We start from the raw sequence: 23,022 nt of genomic DNA, 5'->3' as shown, positions 1-23,022 counted from the left end.
ATCCTGACCTTATGTGCTATCTGTGTGGAGTTTGCACGTTCTCCCTGTGACTGCAAATGTTTCCTCCGGGTTTTCTGTTTTCCTCCCACAACCAAAACACCTTTGGGTTTTTAGACTAACTGGCCTCTGTAAAATTATCCGTAATATGTCGTGAGTGGATGAGAAAGTGGGTTAACATAGAACTAATGTGAACGTGTGATCGATGGTCAGTGTGGAGGTCATGGGCCGAAGAGCCTGTTTCGTTGCTGTACCTGTAAAACTAAAACTAAAATTAAAAAACAAGGTTAGATCTATGGTTGAGTTCCCCAGATAGCAACAGAGGGCAGTGGGAAGAAGTGCACGTGAAGATGCTTTGTCTACCCTTAGCAGGGTTAACATTAAACCAGTGTGTGGATGTGTGTTTGGCTGCAATTTGGTGGGCCGAAAGGCCTGTTTCCATGCTGTATTTTTCTTTCAATCAATCGATCAATCAGTTTTACATTTAACAGAAGCCTTGCAGTAGCTGGGATCTTATTTGTTGTGTTTGAATAAACAGTATTTAGGATATGTGCTGAGTGGCATTAATATTTGGAGAAAAATATAACAGTTTACAACTCCTAGGATAGTGTGACACAAATCATTTGGACTCGACTACTTAAAATTCTGCTCTGTAAATGTGTTTCCGCAAATCACATTTCTATCTATTGACTTCTTTAGCTGTCACACTTGCTGTGGGTAATGATTTATGTTCACAGTGAAAGAATACAAACCAGCTTTGAGAAAGCAACACAAGCTGGAAATTACTATTGATTATAAAGGTGCCTGAATGCCTAATGCGTTTGTTTGCCATTTCTCTGTCAGTTGTTAATCTGCTCTTTTAAACTTCCAGTTATCTATTCTATTTTCATATTTCAAAAGCCTGTAAGTGTGAAGGCGAGAGTTATTTGAGTTGAGTGAGAGAATACAGCTGACAAAAATGCAGCTAATGAAGCCAACATTTTTCTGGGGTCCTAAGATTTACCTAGAAAGTATATCTCATTAAAACTGACTGTCCCCCACCTGTCAATGTGACTGTCTTTTATAAATCGGACTAAATTTAATTGGACTTTACTGGACTTCAGCTTCCACTAAACGTTATTCCCTTTATCATGCATCTTTTCTGTACACTGTGGATGACTCAATTGTAAGCATGTATATATAGTCTTTCTATATAAAGCCAGCTTTCTATATAAAGCCAGCTTCTTCCAACTTCGAACCATAGCTAAAATCAAACCTTTCCTCAAATTCGACGACACAGAAAAAATCATTCACGCTTTCATTTCCTCCCGCCTAGACTACTGCAACTCCCTATACACTGGGATCAGCCAATCTTCCCTGTCCCGCCTGCAACTGGTCCAAAACGCCGCAGCGAGACTCCTGACGGGTACCCGTAAAAGGGACCACATCACCCCGATTCTGGCCTCTCTCCACTGGCTCCCTGTACGGTACAGAATCAACTTCAAGCTCCTCCTATTCACGTATAAAGCCCTAAATGGACACTCCCCCCCCTACATCAAAAATCTTCTAACCCCCCTCTCTAACTCCAGGTCCCTCAGATCGGCCGACTTGGGGCTATTCACTATCCCACGGTCTAGGCTTAAACTCAGGGGTGACCGCGCTTTTGCGGTTGCAGCTCCTAGACTGTGGAACAGCATCCCTCTCCCGATCAGAACTGCCCCCTCCATCGACTCCTTTAAGTCCAGGCTCAAAACATATTTCTACTCCCTAGCGTTTGAGGCTCATTGAGGAGGCGCTGTGAACTGTTTGCGTGCTACTGTATGTTTTCATTTTTTTTTCTATTGGAACCTAATTCAAATGTACAGCACTTTGGTCAACGTGGGTTGTTTTTAAATGTGCTATACAAATAAAATTGACTTGACTTGACTTGACTTTCTGCTGAATGGTTGACACTCAACAAAAGCTTTTCACTGTACCTCAGTACGCGTGACAATAAACTAAACAAAACTAAACTAAACATGTCCATTTTAAGTAGATGATGCAAACAACATCTTAAGGTATTTATTCACAAAATGCTGGAGTAACTCAGCAGGTCAGGCAGCATCTCAGGATTGATTAGTAGGACTAGATGTTACAATCCCTAAGGTTTGCACTACAATTGACTGGTGTTGTTCTTGGGGGTGACCACTAGGTGATGTTGCTACCATTCAGACACATCTTCAGTTGTGTACCTCAACGTCACTGGGTGTTTCGGCCTTTTATCACAAGACACCCTCAGTCGAGGCAGGCCCACCACAGGGTGATCAGCCCTGGGTGTGTGTCTTATGGTTAGCCTCTAACTGAAGAAGGATCTCGACCCGAAACGTCGCCCATTCCTTCTCTCCTGAGATGCTGCCTGACCTGCTGAGTTACTCCAGCATTTTGTGAATAAATACCTTCGATTTGTACCAGCATCTGCAGTTATTTTCTTAAACAACATCTTAACATCAATTCATCAAATTGTGTTTACATAGATACAAAAGATTCAGAAACACAGGTCAAACTGGTTTTACCAGCGTCGATATAGCCTTGATAGAAGTATATAAAACCATGAGAGGCACAGACAGCGGAAACAGTCACAACCCTTTTCCCAGGGTGGAATTGTCAAAGACTAGAGGGCATAACCTTAAGGTGCGAGGGGCAAAGTTTAAATGAGATCGGCAGGGGAATTTCTGGAATGCACTGCCAGAGGGGGTGGTGAAGGCAGATATGATAGTGGTGTTTCAGAGGCTTTTGGACGGATACGCAGGGAATGCAGAGCCCTGGATTATGTGCAGGCGGAGGAGATTCACACAGGTGATTGGTACAGCTGTTACATCCTGCACTTACCTGTACATCGGTGAGACCAAACATAGCCCCGGCCACCGCTCAATCCACTGAGGCCCATGAGATCTCCGATTGCCAACCATGTCAACTCCCCTTCCCATTCCCACACTGACATTTCATCCTGGGCCTCCTCCATTGCCATCGGAGGAACAGCACCTCTTATTTCGCATGGGTGGCCTTCAACCCAGCGGTATGAACGTTGAATTCTCTCATTCTAAGTGGCTTCCGCCTACTCTCCCCACCCCTCCCCCCTTGCCCCCTTCCTCCACCCTCGTCGTTCAGCAGCTCCTCAATTCTCCACTGTATCTCTGTTGAGTTCACACCTTCCTCAGCCAACAATGAGCCCACCAGGGCACCACCCTGCCTGAGGTCATTTGTGACTGGTCCAGATTGGTCCTGGTCTTTTCTCACCTCCAGCTTTTAACCCCCCCCCCCCCACCCTCCCCCCACCTCCCGACATCCTCATTTCAGTCTGAAGAAGGGTCGCAACCTGAAACATCACCTATCCTTTTTCTCCAGACATGTTGCCTGACCCGCTGAGTTACTCCAGCACTTTGTGGCGATCTCTGGAGATGAGGTTATTTTGGCATCATGTTTGGCACAGAACATGGGCTGAAGGGCCTGTTCCTAGGCTGTGCTGTTCTACGTCCTATGTTCTATACAAATTTACGTCCACTCCAATGACCTTTACTGGCCTGGGCCTCCACATGCTTTCTTTTCCTTCACACCTTCTGAGCCCAGATGAGTGTACAGTGCGAGAGAGATGGGAAGCCAGTTAAATGTAGGGATGTCAACTTCAAATTTAAAGCGAATTGGGAGAGAGGATCTTTACAAAGGGCAGGAGGCTAAACAAGAAAACATGGCAGCATCTCTGAAGAGAGGTAACGTCACCCATCCATGTTCTCCAGTGATTGTGCCTGACACACTGGGTTACTCCAGCATTTTGTGCCTTCGCTGATACATTTCTAGACTTTAAGGGAATCAAGGGTCATGAGGATAGGGCAATGAATGGAACCAAGGTAGAAAATGGGCCAAGATCTCGATGAATGACAGTGCAGACTTGAAGAGTTAAATGGTCGACTGCTTCTCCTTGTTCTTATGTCGGTGAGGGGGTTCTTGTGCAGCTGCCGGAGTCCCCCCAACTCCCCTGGGAACAAGGGCCGGAGAGGCCCAGGCGTGGAGAAGGACATCATACCATGAGACGACCGGATGGAGGAGACGGCTGCAATGGGCCTTTGTGGCCAGCTGCAGCTGGGACCGCAAAATGGCGGCGAAATGGCGCCGCTTGCATATGGACTCAGTTGTCTGCTCTGTACATTCTGTACTAACCAGGGGGGGATGTGCTGATGTGCGGGGATAGCCTTGTTGAGCTGTTTGCAAAAAAATGTGCCTGTGACACATGACAATAAAGAGACCATTGAACCATCATTGCTGTGCTGTCTTCTCTCTAATCGATTTGCTCCAGCGACCTGTGTGTGTGTGTGTGTGTGTGTGTGTGTGTGTGTGTGTGTGTGTGTGTGTGTGTGTGTGTGTGTGTGTGTGTGTGTGTGTGTGTGTGTGTGTGTGTGTGTGTGTGTGTGTGTGTGTGTGTGTCATGGCACTTACCGTCCCAGAATTCACGTACTTCTTCTTTTTCCCCCTTTTCTTGTGATTTAAGACCTATAGGGAAAAACACAGAGTTATTCCAGCTCAGACGATGGTGGAGAGATGTGGGATGCTGGTGTGTGTTAAATTTATTACAAAAAAATTACTATAAATCAGAACATTATAGATGTTTTAAATGGAACAAGGGATGTCGATTTGAGCCAACTGGAAATGCAGAGTGGTGTCTGATAGAGCATTTCCAGGGAGGCCCCGGTGCTTGTAGTAAGTACTGGTCAGGAAACAGTAGAACAGTTGGTAATTGATAGGTATGTTACGATAGAACTTTATTTATCCCAGGAGGGAAATTGATCTGCCAACAGGTCATAAAACACAAGATACATGAAACATGAAATTAAAGTGACGAGTGGAAAGGATTGGGGATGTGCAAAGATTTGGGGGGAGAGGGGGGGGGGGGGGGGGAGAGGGTAAGGGGAATCAGTCTATCCCACGACAGAAGGGGGAGGGGTTGTACAGTTTGATAGCCACAGGGAAGAAGGACCTCCTGTGACGTTCTGCACTGCATCTGTTCTCCTCAGGTTGACCAGTGGGTCATGGAGGGAGTGAGCTGTATTGTCCAAGATGCTCCGCAGTTTGAGGAGCATCCTCCCCTCCCTCCAAGACCACCTCCCATGAATCCAATTCCGCCCCCAGGACGGAGCCAGCCTTCCTGATGAGTCTGCTGATCCTGTTGGCATCTGCGGCCTTCGCCCCGCTGCCCCAGCACACGGCAGCAAAGAAGATGGCCCTGGCCACCACCGCTTGGTAGAACATCTGCAGCATCTTGCTGGATTAGTCTCTGATCTGGCACTCCGAGTGAGACACTGTGCTTGTCATTGGTAGGCTTAGGTCCATTAGTTTAGTTTCATTTAGAGATACAGCACAGAAACAGGCTCTTCCGCCCACCGAGTCCACGCCGACCAGCGATCCCCGTACACTAGCACTATCCTGCACACTAGGGACAATTTACAACTTTTACCAAAGCCAATTAGCCAACAAACATGTCTTTGGAGTGTGGGAGGAAACCGGAGCACCCGGATAAAACCCATCCGGTCGTGGAGGGAACGTACAAACTCCGCACAGACAGCATCCATAGTCAGGATCGAACCTGGGTCTGGCACTGCAAGGCAGCAACTCTGCCGCTGTGCCACCCTGCCACTCTGAATTATTGTCACGAGTACTGAGGTACAATGATAAACTTTGTTTTTGCCTGCTATGCAATCAGATAATACTATACATAAATACAATCAAGCTCTGACTATCAAATACAATGTCACGCTGAAATACAGTCAATAAGTAAGAAAAATCGTAATATTTTAGCTCTGGTTCTGCTTTATAAATGTTCTAAGAGCACTTAAACAACTATACTCCTTCTGCAGCCATGAGTGTGCAGCCAAATACCAAACTAACTCAATTCACGAGTTCGCAGATGGTGCCACCGTAGCGGGCCGGATATCAAATAAAGACGAGACGGAGTACAGAGAGGAGATTGAGAACCTTGTAACTTGGCGCCAAGACAACAACTTCCCCCTCAATGTCAGCAAGACAAAGGAGATTGTGATTGACTTCAGGAAGCGAAGCAGTACACACAACCCGGTATATTTTGATGGCACCAAAGTAGGGACGGTCAAAAGCTTCAAATTCCCAGGGGTAAATTTCACCAGCAATTTGTCCTGGACCAGCTACTTTGATGCCGTGGCCAAGAAGGCACGCCAACACCTCCATTTCCTTACAATGCTTAGGAAGTTCGACATGTCCCCATTAACATTCAATCAGATGATCCTAATCAGTCTGCAGATACTACTAGCTCATGAGAGTTATGTAATGTGAAGGTTTATGGCTGATTACTCTAATATTATTTGATCACATCCCTTCAGAACCATGATTTTGCAAAGTTGTTGATACATGATAAAGGGTATATCATTTAGTGCGAGATAGTCTGATAAAGTCCGATAAGAGATAGTTCAAAGGTGTCCAGTGACGTATATGGTAGGTCGGGTCCGCAGTCTAGCTGGTGAGAGGACCGTTCAGTTGCCTGATCGTAGCTGGGCCGAAACTGTCCCTGAATCTGGAGGTGTGCGTTTTCAAACTTCGTCACCTCTTGCCTGATGGGAAAGGGGATAAGAGGGAGTGGCGGGGGTGAGACAGGTCCTTGATTATGCTGGTGGCCTTGTCCAGCCAGCGTGAGGTGTAGATTGAGTCGATGGCGGTTGGTTTGTGTGATGGTCTGAGTTACATCCACAATTCTCTGCAATTTCTTGCGGTCTTGGATGGAGCTGTTCCCAAACCATGCTGTGATGCTTCCCGATACATCTGAAAACGTTGGTGAGGATTGTTAAGGGCATGCCAAACCTTCTAAGCCTTCTAAGGAAGTTGGTGTGCTTTCTTAGCCATGGCTCTGATATGGCTGGTCCAGGGCAAGGTGCTATGGTGGAGGACTCGGACAGCATCGCCGACCCCTGCAACCCTGACCCAGTGTTACCACCACAACAACGGGCCTTTAAGGCCAAGTTAAGGCCCTATATTTTTAAGAAATTTGAAACTTGAAGGATGCAAAAGATGGTGCTGGGAACATAACGACTCTTGTCTATTGACTCAGTGTAATCTACTGTTCTTACACTCTTGTGCTTCAGTGTGATTGTGCCTATGTATTTAGTAAGATTTTTATTGAAGTGTATACAAAAAGGAATGTCATTGTATCTTGGTGACAATAAAGTGCCACAACTAGTCTGAAGAAGGGTCTCGACCTGAAACGTCACCCATTCCTTCTCTCAAGAGATGCTGCCTGTCCCGCTGAATTACTCCAGCATTTTGTGTCTATCTTAAGTGCCATTGAACTATTGACTCATTGCAACATTGAAGATCCAGGCAGGGTTCCTATCTTTCCTGTTAATATTCAAACAATGCAGCTTAGACTATGGCATGTCCAAAGAACAATGTCCAACTATGCACATTGCCCGCCATCAAACCATGGACGTAGGTTTGATTTAGGCCTTTGACGTAAGCAAAAAACAGGTCAAATCTAGCTTTACGCACTCCGCACTCTAGTTCTGTGGAGATTGCACTTAGAAGTTAATGAAAACGGCTGCTGTGAGAATGATGGGCCTATTATATTTAAATGAGTTTTCGCTCTGAATTATTACAATATTATTAATATTCATAAAATACCACTAAGTATAAGAAACCTAAGCTTTTAGAACTTCATAGTCATCATAAAGAGCTGACACACTCCTTCTAAAGAACAGAGGATTAGCTTCAAATATTGATTGCAGTCAACAGCAAAAAAAAACAATGTTCAATTTGCATTTAAATGGCATCATCAATGTGCAAAAGTGCCGAAAGAAATCTCAGGGGCAGGAGAAACCACCAGGGCGGTGAGGAAGCATAACCACGGCTGCTTCAAAGCTGTCAGATCTAAGGGTTAGTTAAAAAAAAGAGGAGACATGCAAAAAAAGACGGAGAGTCTTTGGAAGGAAATTCCAGAAAGGGGAACACGGGGAGCGAAACAGTAGGTAGTGAGAGACGAAGGTCAGGGCTCCCGCCTGACAGCGCCAGAGATATGGGTCCAAAAGTGGGCAAATTAAACTCGCTATCTTTCGGCATTTTTTAAGATTGAAGATGCCATTTAAATGCTAATTGAGCATTGTTTTTTTGCTGTTGTGGGTGGCGCAGTGGTAGAGTTGCTGCCTTACAGCGCCAGACACCCGGGTTCGATCCTGACTACGGGTGCTGTCTGTATGGAGATTGTACGTTCTCCCTGTGACCTTGTCTCAGGGTTTTCTCTGGGTGCTCTGGTTCTCTCCCACACTCCAAAGACGTACAGGTTTGTATGTTAATTAGCTTTGGTAAACATTGTAAATCATCCCTCGTGTGTAGGATAGTGCTAGTGTATGGGGGCGATCCCTGTTTGAAGTGAACTCGGTGGGCCGAAGGACCTTTTTCTGTGTTGTATCTCTAAAATCTAAAATCTAAAAGTCTTAGATGGAACATCTTGGTCAGTTGGGTGAAGGGTCTTGACCCGATACGTCACTTTTTTTTTAGAGATACAGCGCGGAAACAGGCCCTTCGGCCCACCGGGTCCACGCTGCCCAGCGATCCCCGCACACTAACACTATCTTACACCCACTAGGGACAATCTTTTTTACAATTGCCCAGCCAATTAACCTACATACCTGTACGTCTTTGGAGTGTGGGAGGAAACCGAAGATCTCGGAGAAAACCCACGCAGGTCACGGGGAGAACGTACAAACTCCGTACAGGCGGCGCCCATAGTCAGGATCGAACCTGAGTCTCCGGCGCTGCATTCGCTGTAAGGCAGAAACTCTACCGCTGCGCCACCGTGCCGCCCTTTTCTTTTCTCCAGAGATGCTGCCTGACCTGCTGAGTCTCTCCAGCAATTTGTGTCTATCTTGGGCCGAAGTGCCTGTTTTCATGTTGTATGACTCTATGACTCTATAACGGACAGAATATAGAAGGGATATAGATGCTAATGGGTTCAAAGGGCCCACGTGATGTGGTCCTGGACAGTAGATAGGCAGCTGAATTTGGGATGAAACTTGACTGGTGAAACGTGGAAGGCTGCACTGGAATGACCTATACTGGTGGCGGCAGAGGCAATAGTGGCAGCTGGGCTGAAGGGGTCTTTGGAGTGTGGGAGGGAACCGGGGAAAATCCATGCAGTCACGGTGAGAACGTGCAAACACCATACAGACAGCACCTATAGTCAGGATCGAACACGGGTCTCTGGCACTGTAAGGCAGCACCTCTACCGTTGCCCCACTACGCCGCCCACCTATCTTACTGTTTAAGAAAGATCTATATTTAGTTGTTATTATTATTATTAAAACATCTTATGTTTACATCAGATTCAAAGAAAAACAATTAGTTGAACCACGACTCCATCCGTCTCATTGATTTTAGAACAGGCAAGAACAGCATCCAATGTTGGAATGGCACTTCATCACAAGCTCACTGGTCAGGTCTATGGATCGAGGGTGTCCCCATTATCCGGTTTTAGACGGTGGATTATAAATGGACATGTTAATTCTCACAAGTTCATTTATAATCGTGGCATATCCCGGCGAGCGGGGGCGAGGCCTCCAGTAGGCCCGGCGAGCGGGGGCGAGGCCTCCAGTAGGCCCGGCGAGCGGGGGCGAGGCCTCCAGTAGGGCCGGCGAGCGGGGGAGAGGCCTCCAGTAGGCCCGGCGAGTGGGGGCGAGGCCTCCAGTAGGCCCGGCTCGCCCGCCCACCACAGAATGTGGCCCGCGGACTCTCAACCTGGCCCCGAGCCCCCGGTGTCGACGGGGCCTGCGTGGCCAAGAACGGGGAAGGACCGCGAGCAACCGCGTAGAGTGAGGGGACTGTTGGAGAACAAGGGGACTGTTGGAGTGGGGGGATTGTTGGAGAGTGAGGGAACCGTTGGAGAGTGAGGGAACCGTTGGAGAGTGAGGGGACCGTTGGAGAGTGAGGGGACTGTTGGAGAGTGGGGGGACTGTTGGAGAGTGAGGGGACCGTTGGAGAGTGAGGGGACCGTTGGAGAACAAGGGGACTGTTGGAGTGAGGGGATTGTTGGAGAGTGAGGGGATTGTTGGAGAGTGAGGGGACTGTTGGAGAGTGAGGGGACTGTTGGAGAGTGAGGGACCTGTTGGAGAGTGAGGGAACCGTTAGAGAGTGAGGGGACTGATGGAGAGTGAGGGGACTGTTGGAGAGTGAGGGGACCGTTGGAGAACAAGGGGACTGTTGGAGAGTGAGGGGACCGTTGGAGAACAAGGGGACTGTTGGAGTGAGGGGATTGTTGGAGAGTGAGGGGAGTGTTGGAGAGTGAAGGAACTGTCGGAGAGTGAGGGGATTGTTGGAGAGTGAGGGGATTGTTAGAGAGTGAGGGGACTGTTGGAGAACAAGGGGACTGTTGGAGAACAAGGGGACTGTTGGAGAACAAGGGGACTGTTGGAGAGTGAGGGGACTGTTGGAGAGTGAGGGGACCGTTGGAGAGTGAGGGGACTGTTGGAGAGTGAGGGGACTGTTGGAGAACAAGGGGACTTGGAGAGTGAGGGGACTGTTGGAGAGTGAGGGGACTGTTGGAGAGTGAGGGGACTGTTGGAGAGTGAGGGGACTGTTGGAGAGTGAGGGGACTGTTGGAGAACGAGGGGACTGTTGGGGAGTGAGGGGACTGTTGGAGAGTGAGGGGACTGTTGGAGAACGAGGGGACTGTTGGAGAACAAGGGGACTGTTGGAGAACAAGGGGACTGTTGGAGAACAAGGGGACTGTTGGAGAACAAGGGGACTGTTGGACAGTGAGGGGACTGTTGGAGAGTGAGGGGATTGTTGGAGAGTGAGGGGACTGTTGGAGAACAAGGGGACTGTTGGAGAACAAGGGGACTGTTGGAGAGTGAGGGGGCCGTTGGAGAGTGAGGGAACCGTTGGAGAGTGAGGGGACCGTTGGAGAGTGAGGGAACCGTTGGAGAGTGAGGGGATTGTCGGAGAGTGAGGTGACTGTTGGAGAGTGAGGGGATCGTTGGAGAGTGAGGGAACCGTTGGAGAGTGAGGGGATTGTCGGAGAGTGAGGGGGCTGTTGGAGAGTGAGGGAACGTTGGAGAGTGAGGGGACCGTTGGAGAGTGAGGGAACCGTTGGAGAGTGAGGAGATTGTTGGAGAGTGAGGGGACTGTTGGAGAACAAGGGGACTGTTGGAGAGTGAGGGGACTGTTGGAGAACAAGGGGACTGTTGGAGAGTGAGGGGACTGTTGGAGAGTGAGGGGACTGTTGGAGAGTGAGGGGACTGTTGGAGAGTGAGGGGACTGTTGGAGAGTGAGGGGACTGTTGGAGAACAAGGGGACTGTTGGAGAGTGAGGGGACTGTTGGAGAACGAGGGGACTGTTGGACAGTGAGGGGACTGTTGGAGAACAAGGGGACTGTTGGAGAGTGAGGGGACTGTTGGAGAGTGAGGGGACTGTTGGAGAGTGAGGGGACTGTTGGAGAGTGAGGGGACTGTTGGAGAATGAGGGGATTGTTGGGGAGTGAGGGGACTGTTGGAGAGTGAGGGGATTGTTGGAGAGTGAGGGGACTGTTGGAGAACAAGGGGACTGTTGGAGAACAAGGGGACTGTTGGAGAGTGAGGGAACCGTTGGAGAGTGAGGGGATTGTTGGAGAGTGAGGGGACTGTTGGAGAGTGAGGGGACTGTTGGAGAGTGAGGGGATTGTTGGAGAGTGAGGGGACTGTTGGAGAGTGAGGGGACTGTTGGAGAGTGAGGGGAATGTTGGAGAACAAGGGGACTGTTGGAGAACAAGGGGACTGTTGGAGAGTGAGGGAACCGTTGGAGATTGAGGGGATTGTTGGAGAGTGAGGGGACTGTTGGAGAGTGAGGGGACTGTTGGAGAACAAGGGGACTGTTGGAGAGTGAGGGGACCGTTAGAGAGTGAGGGGACTGTTGGAAAGTGAGGGGACTGTTGGAGAGTGAGGGGACTGTTGGAGTGAGGGGACTGTTGGAGAGTGAGGGAACCGTTAGAGAGTGAGGGAACTGTTGGAGAGTGAGGGAACCGTTAGAGAGTGAGGGGACTGTTGGAGAGTGAGGGGACTGTTGGAGAGTGAGGGGACCGTCGGAGAGTGAGGGGACTGTTGGAGAGTGAGGGAACTGTTGGAGAACAAGGGGACTGTTGGAGAACAAGGGGACTGTTGGAGAGTGAGGGAACCGTTGGAGAGTGAGGGGATTGTTGGGGAGTGAAGGGACTGTTGGAGAGTGAGGGGACCGTCGGAGAGTGAGGGGACTGTTGGAGAACAAGGGGACTGTTGGAGAGTGAGGGGACTGTTGGAGAACGAGGGGACCGTTGGAGATTGAGAGGATTGTTGGAGAGTGAGGGGACTGTTGGAGAACAAGGGGACCGTTGGAGAGTGAGGGGACCGTTGGAGAGTGAGGGGACCGTTGGAGAGTGAGGGAACCGTTGGAGAGTGAGGGGACTGTTGTAGAACAAGGGGACTGTTGGACAGTGAGGGGACTGTTGGAGAGTGAGGGGATTGTTGGAGAGTGAGGGGACTGTTGGAGAGTGAGGGGACTGTTGGAGAACAAGGGGACTGTTGGAGAGTGAGGGAACCGTTGGAGAGTGAGGGAACCGTTGGAGAGTGAGGGGACTGTTGGAGAACAAGGGGACTGTTGGAGAACAAGGGGACTGTTGGAGAGTGAGGGGACTGTTGGAGAACAAGGGGACTGTTGGACAGTGAGGGGACTGTTGGAGAGTGAGGGGATTGTTGGAGAGTGAGGGGACTGTTGGAGAACAAGGGGACTGTTGGAGAACAAGGGGACTGTTGGAGAGTGAGGGGACTGTTGGAGAGTGAGGGAACCGTTGGAGAGTGAGGGGATTGTTGGAGAGTGAGGGGACTGTTGGAGAGTGAGGGGACTGTTGGAGAGTGAGGGGACCGTTGGAGAGTGAGGGAACCGTTGGAGAGTGAGGAGATTGTTGGAGAGTGAGGGGACTGTTGGAGAACAAGGGGACTGTTGGAGAGTGAGGGGACTGTTGGAGAGTGAGGGGACTGTTGGAGAGTGAGGGGACTGTTGGAGAGTGAGGGGACTGTTGGAGAGTGAGGAGACTGTTGGAGAGTGAGGGGACTGTTGGAGAACAAGGGGACCGTTGGAGAACAAGGGGACTGTTGGACAGTGAGGGGACTGTTGGAGAGTGAGGGGACTGTTGGAGAGTGAGGGGACTGTTGGAGAGTGAGGGGACTGTTGGAGAACAAGGGGACTGTCGGAGAACAAGGGGACTGTTGGACAGTGAGGGGACTGTTGGAGAGCGAGGGGATTGTTGGAGAGTGAGGGGACTGTTGGAGAACAAGGGGACTGTTGGAGAACAAGGGGACTGTTGGAGAGTGAGGGAACCGTTGGAGATTGAGGGGATTGTTGGAGAGTGAGGGGACTGTTGGAGAACGAGGGGATTGTTGGAGAGTGAGGGGACTGTTGGAGAGTGAGGGGATTGTTGGAGAGTGAGGGGACTGTTGGAGAACAAGGGGACTGTTGGAGAACAAGGGAACTGTTGGAGAGTGAGGGAACCGTTGGAGAGTGAGGGGATTGTTGGAGAGTGAGGGGACTGTTGGAGAGTGAGGGGACTGTTGGAGAGTGAGGGGATTGTTGGAGAGTGAGGGGACTGTTGGAGAGTGAGGGGACTGTTGGAGAACAAGGGGACTGTTGGAGAGTGAGGGGACCGTCGGAGAGTGAGGGGACTGTTGGAGAACAAGGGGACTGTTGGAGAGTGAGGGGACTGTTGGAGAACGAGGGGACCGTTGGAGATTGAGAGGATTGTTGGAGAGTGAGGGGACTGTTGGAGAACAAGGGGACTGTTGGACAGTGAGGGGACTGTTGGAGAGTGAGGGGATTGTTGGAGAGTGAGGGGACTGTTGGAGAACAAGTGGACTGTTGGAGAACAAGGGGACTGTTGGAGAGTGAGGGGACCGTTGGAGAGTGAGGGAACTGTTGGAGAGTGAGGGGACCGTTGGAGAGTGAGGGAACCGTTGGAGAGTGAGGGGACTGTTGGAGAACAAGGGGACTGTTGGAGAACAAGGGGACAGTTGGAGAGTGAGGGGACTGTTGGAGAGTGAGGGGACTGTTGGAGAGTGAGGGGACTGTTGGAGAACAAGGGGACTGTTGGAGAGTGAGGGAACCGTTGGAGAGTGAGGGGATTGTTGGAGAGTGAGGGGACTGTTGGAGAGTGAGGGGACTGTTGGAGAGTGAGGGGACCGTTGGAGAGTGAGGGAACCGTTGGAGAGTGAGGAGATTGTTGGAGAGTGAGGGGACTGTTGGAGAACAAGGGGACTGTTGTAGAGTGAGGGGACTGTTGGAGAGTGAGGGGACTGTTGGAGAACAAGGGGACCGTTGGAGAACAAGGGGACTGTTGGACAGTGAGGGGACTGTTGGAGAGTGAGGGGACTGTTGGAGAGTAAGGGGACTGTTGGAGAGTGAGGGGACTGTTGGAGAACAAGGGGACTGTTGGAGAACAAGGGGACTGTTGGACAGTGAGGGGACTGTTGGAGAGCGAGGGGATTGTTGGAGAGTGAGGGGACTGTTGGAGAACAAGGGGACTTTTGGAGAACAAGGGGACTGTTGGAGAGTGAGGGAACCGTTGGAGATTGAGGGGATTGTTGGAGAGTGAGGGGACTGTTGGAGAACGAGGGGATTGTTGGAGAGTGAGGGGACTGTTGGAGAGTGAGGGGATTGTTGGAGAGTGAGGGGACTGTTGGAGAACAAGGGGACTGTTGGAGAACAAGGGGACTGTTGGAGAGTGAGGGAACCGTTGGAGAGTGTGGGGATTGTTGGAGAGTGAGGGGACTGTTGGAGAGTGAGGGAACTGTTGGAGAGTGAGGGGATTGTTGGAGAGTGAGGGGACTGTTGGAGAGTGAGGGGACTGTTGGAGAACAAGGGGACTGTTGGAGAGTGAGAGGACTGTTGGAGAGTGAGGGGACTGTTGGAGAGTGAGGGAACCGTTGGAGAGTGAGGGGATTGTTGGAGAGTGAGGGGACTGTTGGAGAACAAGGGGATTGTTGGAGAGTGAGGGGACTGTTGGAGAGTGAGGGGATTGTTGGAGAGTGAGGGGACTGTTGGAGAACAAGGGGACTGTTGGAGAACAAGTGGACTGTTGGAGAGTGAGGGAACCGTTGGAGAGCGAGGGGATTGTTGGAGAGTGAGGGGATTGTTGGAGAGTGAGGGGACTGTTGGAGAGTGAGGGGATTGTTGGAGAGTGAGGGGACTGTTGGAGAGTGAGGGGACTGTTGGAGAACAAGGGGACTGTTGGAGAGTGAGGGGACTGTTGGAGAGTGAGGGGACTGTTGGAGAGTGAGGGAACCGTTGGAGAGTGAGGGGACTGTTGGAGAGTGAGGGGACCGTCGGAGAGTGAGGGGACTGTTGGAGAGTGAGGGGACCGTTAGAGAGTGAGGGGACTGTTGGAGAGTGAGGGGACTGTTGGAGAGTGAGGGGACCGTCGGAGAGTGAGGGGACTGTTGGAGAGTGAGAGGACTGTTGGAGAACAAGGGGACTGTTGGACAGTGAGGGGACTGTTGGAGAGTGAGGGGATTGTTGGAGAGTGAGGGGACTGTTGGAGAACAAGGGGACTGTTGGAGAACAAGGGGACTGTTGGAGAGTGAGGGGACCGTTGGAGAGTGAGGGAACCGTTGGAGAGTGAGGGGACCGTTGGAGAGTGAGGGAACCGTTGGAGAGTGAGGGGACTGTTGGAGAACAAGGGGACTGTTGGAGAACAAGGGGACTGTTGGAGAGTGAGGGGACTGTTGGAGAGTGAGGGGACTGTTGGAGAGTGAGGGGACTGTTGGAGAGTGAGGGGACCGTTGGAGAGTGAGTGAACCGTTGGAGAGTGAGGAGATTGTTGGAGAGTGAGGGGACTGTTGGAGAACAAGGGGACTGTTGGAGAGTGAGGGGACTGTTGGAGAGTGAGGGAACCGTTGGAGAGTGAGGGGATTGTTGGAGAGTGAGGGAACCGTTGGAGAGTGAGGGGATTGTTGGAGAGTGAGGGGACTGTTGGAGAGTGAGGGGACTGTTGGAGAGTGAGGGGATTGTTGGAGAGTGAGGGGATTGTTGGAGAGTGAGGGGACTGTTGGAGAACAAGGGGACTGTTGGAGAACAAGGGGACTGTTGGAGAGTGAGGGGACTGTTGGAGAGTGAGGGAACCGTTGGAGAGTGAGGGGATTGTTGGAGAGTGAGGGGACTGTTGGAGAGTGAGGGGACTGTTGGAGAGTGAGGGGACCGTTGGAGAGTGAGTGAACCGTTGGAGAGTGAGGAGATTGTTGGAGAGTGAGGGGACTGTTGGAGAACAAGGGGACTGTTGGAGAGTGAGGGGACTGTTGGAGAGTGAGGGGACTGTTGGAGAGTGAGGGAACCGTTGGAGACTGAGGGGATTGTTGGAGAGTGAGGGGACTGTTGGAGAACAAGGGGACTGTTGGAGAGTGAGGGGACTGTTGGAGAGTGAGGGAACCGTTGGAGAGTGAGGGGACTGTTGGAGAGTGAGGGGACCGTCGGAGAGTGAGGGGACTGTTGGAGAGTGAGGGGACCGTTAGAGAGTGAGGGGACTGTTGGAGAGTGAGGGGACTGTTGGAGAGTGAGGGGACCGTCGGAGAGTGAGGGGACTGTTGGAGAGTGAGAGGACTGTTGGAGAACAAGGGGACTGTTGGACAGTGAGGGGACTGTTGGAGAGTGAGGGGATTGTTGGAGAGTGAGGGGACTGTTGGAGAACAAGGGGACTGTTGGAGAACAAGGGGACTGTTGGAGAGTGAGGGGACCGTTGGAGAGTGAGGGAACCGTTGGAGAGTGAGGGAACCGTTGGAGAGTGAGGGGACCGTTGGAGAGTGAGGGAACCGTTGGAGAGTGAGGGGACTGTTGGAGAACAAGGGGACTGTTGGAGAACAAGGGGACTGTTGGAGAGTGAGGAGATTGTTGGAGAGTGAGGGGACTGTTGGAGAACAAGGGGACTGTTGGAGAGTGAGGGGACTGTTGAAGAGTGAGGGGACTGTTGGAGAGTGAGGGGACTGTTGGAGAGTGAGGGGACTGTTGGAGAACAAAGGGACCGTTGGAGAGTGAGGGGACTGTTGGAGAGTGAGGGGACTGTTGGAGAGTGAGGGAACCGTTGGAGAGTGAGGGGATTGTTGGAGAGTGAGGGGACTGTTGGAGAACGAGGGGATTGTTGGAGAGTGAGGGGACTGTTGGAGAACAAGGGGACTGTTGGAGAACAAGGGGACTGTTGGAGAGTGAGGGAACCGTTGGAGAGTGAGGGAACCGTTGGAGAGTGAGGGGACTGTTGGAGAGTGAGGGGACTGTTGGTGAGTGAGGGGATTGTTGGAGAGTGAGGGGACTGTTGGAGAGTGAGGGGACTGTTGGAGAACAAGGGGACTGTTGGAGAGTGAGGGGACTGTTGGAGAGTGAGGGGACTGTTGGAGAGTGAGGGGACTGTTGGAGAGTGAGGGAACCGTTGGAGAGTGAGGGGATTGTTGGAGAGTGAGGGGATTGTTGGAGAGTGAGGGGATTGTTGGAGAGTGAGGGGATTGTTGGAGAGTGAGGGGATTGTTGGAGAGTGAGGGGACTGTTGGAGAACAAGGGGACTGTTGGAGAACAAGGGGACTGTTGGAGAGTGAGGGAACCGTTGGAGAGTGAGGGGATTGTTGGAGAGTGAGGGGATTGTTGGAGAGTGAGGGGACTGTTGGAGAGTGAGGGAACCGTTGGAGAGTGAGGGGATTGTTGGAGAGTGAGGGGACTGTTGGAGAACAAGGGGACTGTTGGAGAGTGAGGGGACTGTTGGAGAGTGAGGGAACCGTTGGAGAGTGAGGGGATTGTTGGAGAGTGAGGGGACTGTTGGAGAACAAGGGGACTGTTGGAGAGTGAGGGGACTGTTGGAGAGTGAGGGGACTGTTGGAGAACAAGGGGACTGTTGGAGAGTGAGGGGACCGTTAGAGAGTGAGGGGACTGTTGGAGAGTGAGGGGACTGTTGGAGAGTGAGGGGACCGTCGGAGAGTGAGGGGACTGTTGGGGAGTGAGAGGACTGTTGGAGAACAAGGGGACTGTTGGACAGTGAAGGGACTGTTGGAGAGTGAGGGGATTGTTGGAGAGTGAGGGGACTGTTGGAGAACAAGGGGACTGTTGGAGAACAAGGGGACTGTTGGAGAGTGAGGGGACCGTTGGAGAGTGAGGGAACCGTTGGAGAGTGAGGGGACCGTTGGAGAGTGAGGGAACCGTAGGAGAGTGAGGGGACTGTTGGAGAACAAGGGGACTGTTGGAGAACAAGGGGACTGTTGGAGAGTGAGGGGACTGTTGGAGAGTGAGGGGATTGTTGGAGAGTGAGGGGACTGCTGGAGAGTGAGGGGACTGTTGGAGAGTGAGGGAACCGTTGGAGAGTGAGGGGATTGTTGGAGAGTGAGGGGACTGTTGGAGAGTGAGGGGACCGTTGGAGAGTGAGGGGACCGTTGGAGAGTGAGGAGATTGTTGGAGAGTGAGGGGACTGTTGGAGAACAAGGGGACTGTTGGAGAGTGAGGGGACCGTTGCAGAGTGAGGGGACTGTTGGAGAGTGAGGGGACCTTTAGAAAGCAAGGGGACGGATGGACAGCGAGGGGACCTATGAAGAGTGAGGGGACCGTTGGAGAGTGAGGGAACTGTTGGAGAGTGAGGGGACCGTTGGAGAGTGGGGTGATGGTTGGAGAGTGAAGAGGGGGCCGGTGGGGGGGGGGGGGGGGGGGGGGGGCGTGAGAACAAAGGGGGAGGGGGTAGGGAAGCTGCAGCCACGTATGACATCAGGACTGTTCGGTGGACTTTTGCAACTATGTCGACGCCATAAATGTGCCGACGTTTGTGTTCTGCCGAAGTGAGGTCTGCGACATGATTTTACCGGGTCGTGTGCAAAACAAATCATTTCACTGCACTTCGGTACACGTGACAATAAAGTATCATTGAATCATTGAACTACTTGTCGAGGTCAGAATAAGTATATTTACACCTACCTGATGAAGATAGAACAACTACATTTGTCACCACCTGTTGAAGAGAGGCCAAGTAATGGCGTGCACTCACCTCGTAGACGTTGAACTGACTTTGACCTCGGGACAGCTCTCTGTAACTGGTGGTGTACTCTCCAATGAAGTCATGGCTGGGATCAAAGGTGAGCGGGAAACAAAACAATAAAATGACATTAACCTGAAGAGTTTCATCTAGATTTTCATCCCATTAGTCATTTATGCTTTCCCCACACTTCTCCTTACACTTTCCCTTTTGCCATGGCACCCCACAAACCTAATGGGGGGAGATGGACTCCCATTCTTGGAGGGGCGTGAATACAATGTTTTGGAATCCAAACTCTGGCTGCTCTCGTTCCTCAGCATTAATAACTAACGTGCAGGAGACCACATTGTGAGCACTGCATGTGGTTCGCAAGATTGGAAGAAGTGAAAGTGAATCACTATTATAGCTGGAAGTACTATAAGAAAATAACTGCAGATGCTGGTACAAATCGATTTATTCACAAAATGCTGGAGTAACTCAGCAGGTCAGGCAGCATCTCGGGAGAGAAGGAATGGGTGACGTTTCGGGTCGAGACCCTTCTTCAGACTGATGTCGGGGGTGGGACAAAGGAAGGACATAGGTGGAGACAGGAAAACAGAGGGAGATCTGGGAAGGAGGAGGGGAAGGGAGGGAAGTACTGTTTGGGTAGTACTGGAAGTACTGTTTGGGTAGAAACAAGGAACTGCAGGTGCTGGTTTACAAAATAAAAAGACACAGAGTGCTGGAGTAACTCAACGGTCATCTGAAACGTAGCCTATCCATGTCTCCAGGGATGCTACCTGACCCAACGAGTTACTCTGGTACTTTGTGCCTACCATTCTTTGGGTTGCCAGGCTGGTTGGATGTGAGTAGGTAAAAGGACAGTTATTGCATCTCCTGCAGTTGCATAGGAAAGTGCTGAGAGAAGGGGTATGTTTAGTGGAATGGAAATCAGAACAGGCAATCGGCATGGGTAGAGGGCTCTTGTTAAGTTGAAAGAGAGAGGAGGGAGGAAAGATGCACTTGTTGGTGGAATCTCACTCAAGGTGATAGAAATTGTAAAAGGATGGTCCATTGAACATAGAGACTGGTGGGAGAAAGGTGATGATCAAGGAATCTCTAAGCTTGAGCAAAAAGTGATAGAAGTCTACAAGTCAGGCAGCATCTGTAGAGGGCAATGGGACAGATGACATTTCTGGACCGAACCCTTCTTCATACTGATGGAGCAGAGGGGAGAAAGATGGGAGGGAGAGGTGACGGGAAAGGGGTAGAGTAAAAACTGACAAGCAATAGATGGATTCAGATGTGGAATGATGATTGGTAGATGGATGGTGACCAATGCTCGATGTGAAATGGAGACAAATGGTTGCAGATGTGGAATAAGGTAAGAAGGAAGATGGAGAGTTATATGTAGAACCAGAGGGACGGTTAGTGGGTGGCAGAGAGGTGGTGAGGAGGGGATAAAATGGTGGAGTAGACTGGGGTAGGAGAGGAGCAGACGGAGGGGGAGAATGGAAAAGGTGGCATTGGGAGGGGGGTTAGATGAAGTTAGTGAGCTCAATGTTCATGTCATTGAGTGATAAGCGACCCAATCGGAATATGAGGTGCCGTTCCTCAGGTTTGCGTTTGGCCACACTCAGGTGATGGAGGAGGCCCAGGACAGAAAGGTCAGTCTGGGAATGGGAAGGCGAATTAAAATGGCCAGCAACCATTCTGAGCCTTCCTCTGTCCAGGAGAAGGGGTGAGTGAAATATTGTTGGTAATTAACAGGGCAGCACAGTGGCGCAACAGTAGTGCTGCTGCCTTACAGCGCCAGAGACCTGGGTTCAATCCTGTTGTCTGTATGGAGTTTGTACGTTCTTCCTGTGACTGCGTGGGTTTTCTCTGGGTGCTCCGGTTTCCTCCCACACTCCAAGGACGTACGTTTTTTTTTTGGTTAATTGGATTCAGTAAGTTGTAAAATTGTCCCTATTGCGTGTAGGTTAGTGTCAGCGGTGATCGCTGGTCGGCGCGGATTTGGTGAGCCGATAAATCTTTTTCCGCGCTGTATGTCTAAAATCTAAAATCTAAAGTCTAAATGAGATGCAGTCAAAGGCTCTGCTAATTACAATATACGGGGTACAACACTTTATCTCCAGGTCCCTCAGGTCGGCCGACTTGGGGCTACTGACTATCCCGCAGTCTAGGCTTAAGCTCAGGGGTGACCGCGCTTTTGCGGTTGCAGCTCCTAGACTGTGGAACAGCATCCCTCTCCCCATCAGAACTGCCCCCTCCATCGAATCCTTTAAGTCCAGGCTCAAAATCTATTTCTACTCCCTAGCGTTTGAAGCCCTCTGAGGGGGCGCTGTGAACTGTTTATGTATGTGCTGTTATGTTTGTGTGCCATTGTATGTCCGTTCTTAGTACCTGAACTGATGTACAGCACTTTAGTCAACGTGGGTTGTTTTTAAATGTGCTATACAAATAAAATTGACTTGACTGGACTTGACTTGACTAAGCAATGTTTAAAGTGATTTTCAATAATACCATAACCTAATTAGTATTTAAAACTAATTAAAATTCATATACTCAGTTGCTGGCAACTGGTTACAACTGACTTGTTTTGCATTGAATAATTCTTTAAATTTAATTGAACACAGACATGCAACTGGGTAGTGGTGAGAATCAGCGGATGGAAATAGGGCCAAAATGTCCCAATGCAGATGCTGGAGCAGTCACAACAATCTCAAGGATAATACACCTACCTTTCACATAGCTGCGTTTTAGAAATGAATTCAGCTGCTATTTCCTTCTATTATTGTAAAGCCTTATTAACTTGATTTAATATCTTTATAAATGTCAGCATCAGTACCTTTAAATCCCTTTGCCCCTGAGCTCCATTTATTTTTTTCACAGTCTAATCAGCGTGTGGCCTTTCTTTTCCTCATAGTGCAACCTAAATGCATGTGCTGCCGTGAAATTAATGGGTCTATTAAATTATGCCATTTTGTTCATTTCTGCTGCAACCTTAGTTTCATCTTTTGCATTCACCACCTTGGCTAATCTGGTAAAAGCAAAGAACTGCAGATGCTGGTTTATACCAAAGATCAAGAGTCTTTGATAAGATAAATATAAGATAAAGATAAGAGTATGAGGAAGGGTCTCGTCCCAAAAGATCACCCATCCTTTTTCTCCAGAGATGCTGTCTGACCCGCTGAGTTACACCAGCACTCTGTGTCTTTTTTTCTGTAAACTGCCCATAGTGGATACGAAAGTGGGACTAAACAGAACGAAAGTGAAGTCGGTGGTGGGCTGAAGAGCCTGTTTCCATGCTGTATCTTTCAATACCAACTCCCACCTCTTGCACCAAAATACTTGTTTCCCCAGCTTTATCTTTAGCTAATCTGGCGCAGTCTGCAGAATTTGAAATTGGACTTCCGAATCCCAAGAATTTGTTAGTGCAGTTTTAAAATCTGAATGGGACTTGCGACCTTAAGAAGTAATTGTGGTAAATAGCACAGATGTACAAATGGAGAGTCGATGGATGAGAAGGAAGTAAGAGATGTGAACCAAACTGTTACGAGGTTTATGTGGAGCTTAAACCATCGAGGTTCACCAACAAGTGAGTGATTCATCTCATTGTTGTACATTTTACGGGGCCTAGACATTATTGGTGAGGATTTATTAGAGTCATGCAGCACAAAAACAGGCCCTTTGGCCCAACTCATTCATGCCAACCAAGATGCTCCATCTACGCTAGTCCCACCTGCCTGCATTCGGCCCATATCCAATACAATACAATACAATACAATATATCTTTATTGTCATTGCACAGGGGTACAACGAGATTGGGAATGCGCCTACCATACGATGCAATAAATTAATTAGCTAATCAGTATAAATTTATACAACCCAGTGAAACAAATTAGAAACAGTTCTTCACACAGAGTGGTGAGTCTGTGGAATTCTCTGCCACAGAAGGTAGTTGAGGCCAGTTCATTGGCTATATTTAAGAGGGAGTTAGATGTGGCCCTTGTGGCTAAAGGGATCAG

The 23,022-nt window shown here is 50.0% G+C and overlaps 1 protein-coding gene across 1 annotated transcript in view; it reads right to left on the bottom strand.

Annotated features, from left to right (window-relative positions):
* LOC144601759 (copine-9-like) overlaps window positions 1–23,022 on the bottom strand; it is a 334,902-nt gene that overhangs the window by 51,530 nt on the left and 260,350 nt on the right. The window contains 2 exon segments of the mRNA XM_078414143.1: window positions 4,447–4,500; window positions 19,025–19,100. Coding sequence (XP_078270269.1) covers window positions 4,447–4,500; window positions 19,025–19,100 — 130 coding nt within the window.

This window comes from Rhinoraja longicauda, chromosome 17 (assembly GCF_053455715.1).
Source record: "Rhinoraja longicauda isolate Sanriku21f chromosome 17, sRhiLon1.1, whole genome shotgun sequence".
Classification (NCBI taxonomy): Eukaryota; Metazoa; Chordata; class Chondrichthyes; order Rajiformes; family Arhynchobatidae; genus Rhinoraja; species Rhinoraja longicauda.
The sequence above is the reverse complement of the archived record's forward strand: the minus strand, read 5'-3'. Positions and strand labels throughout refer to the sequence as shown.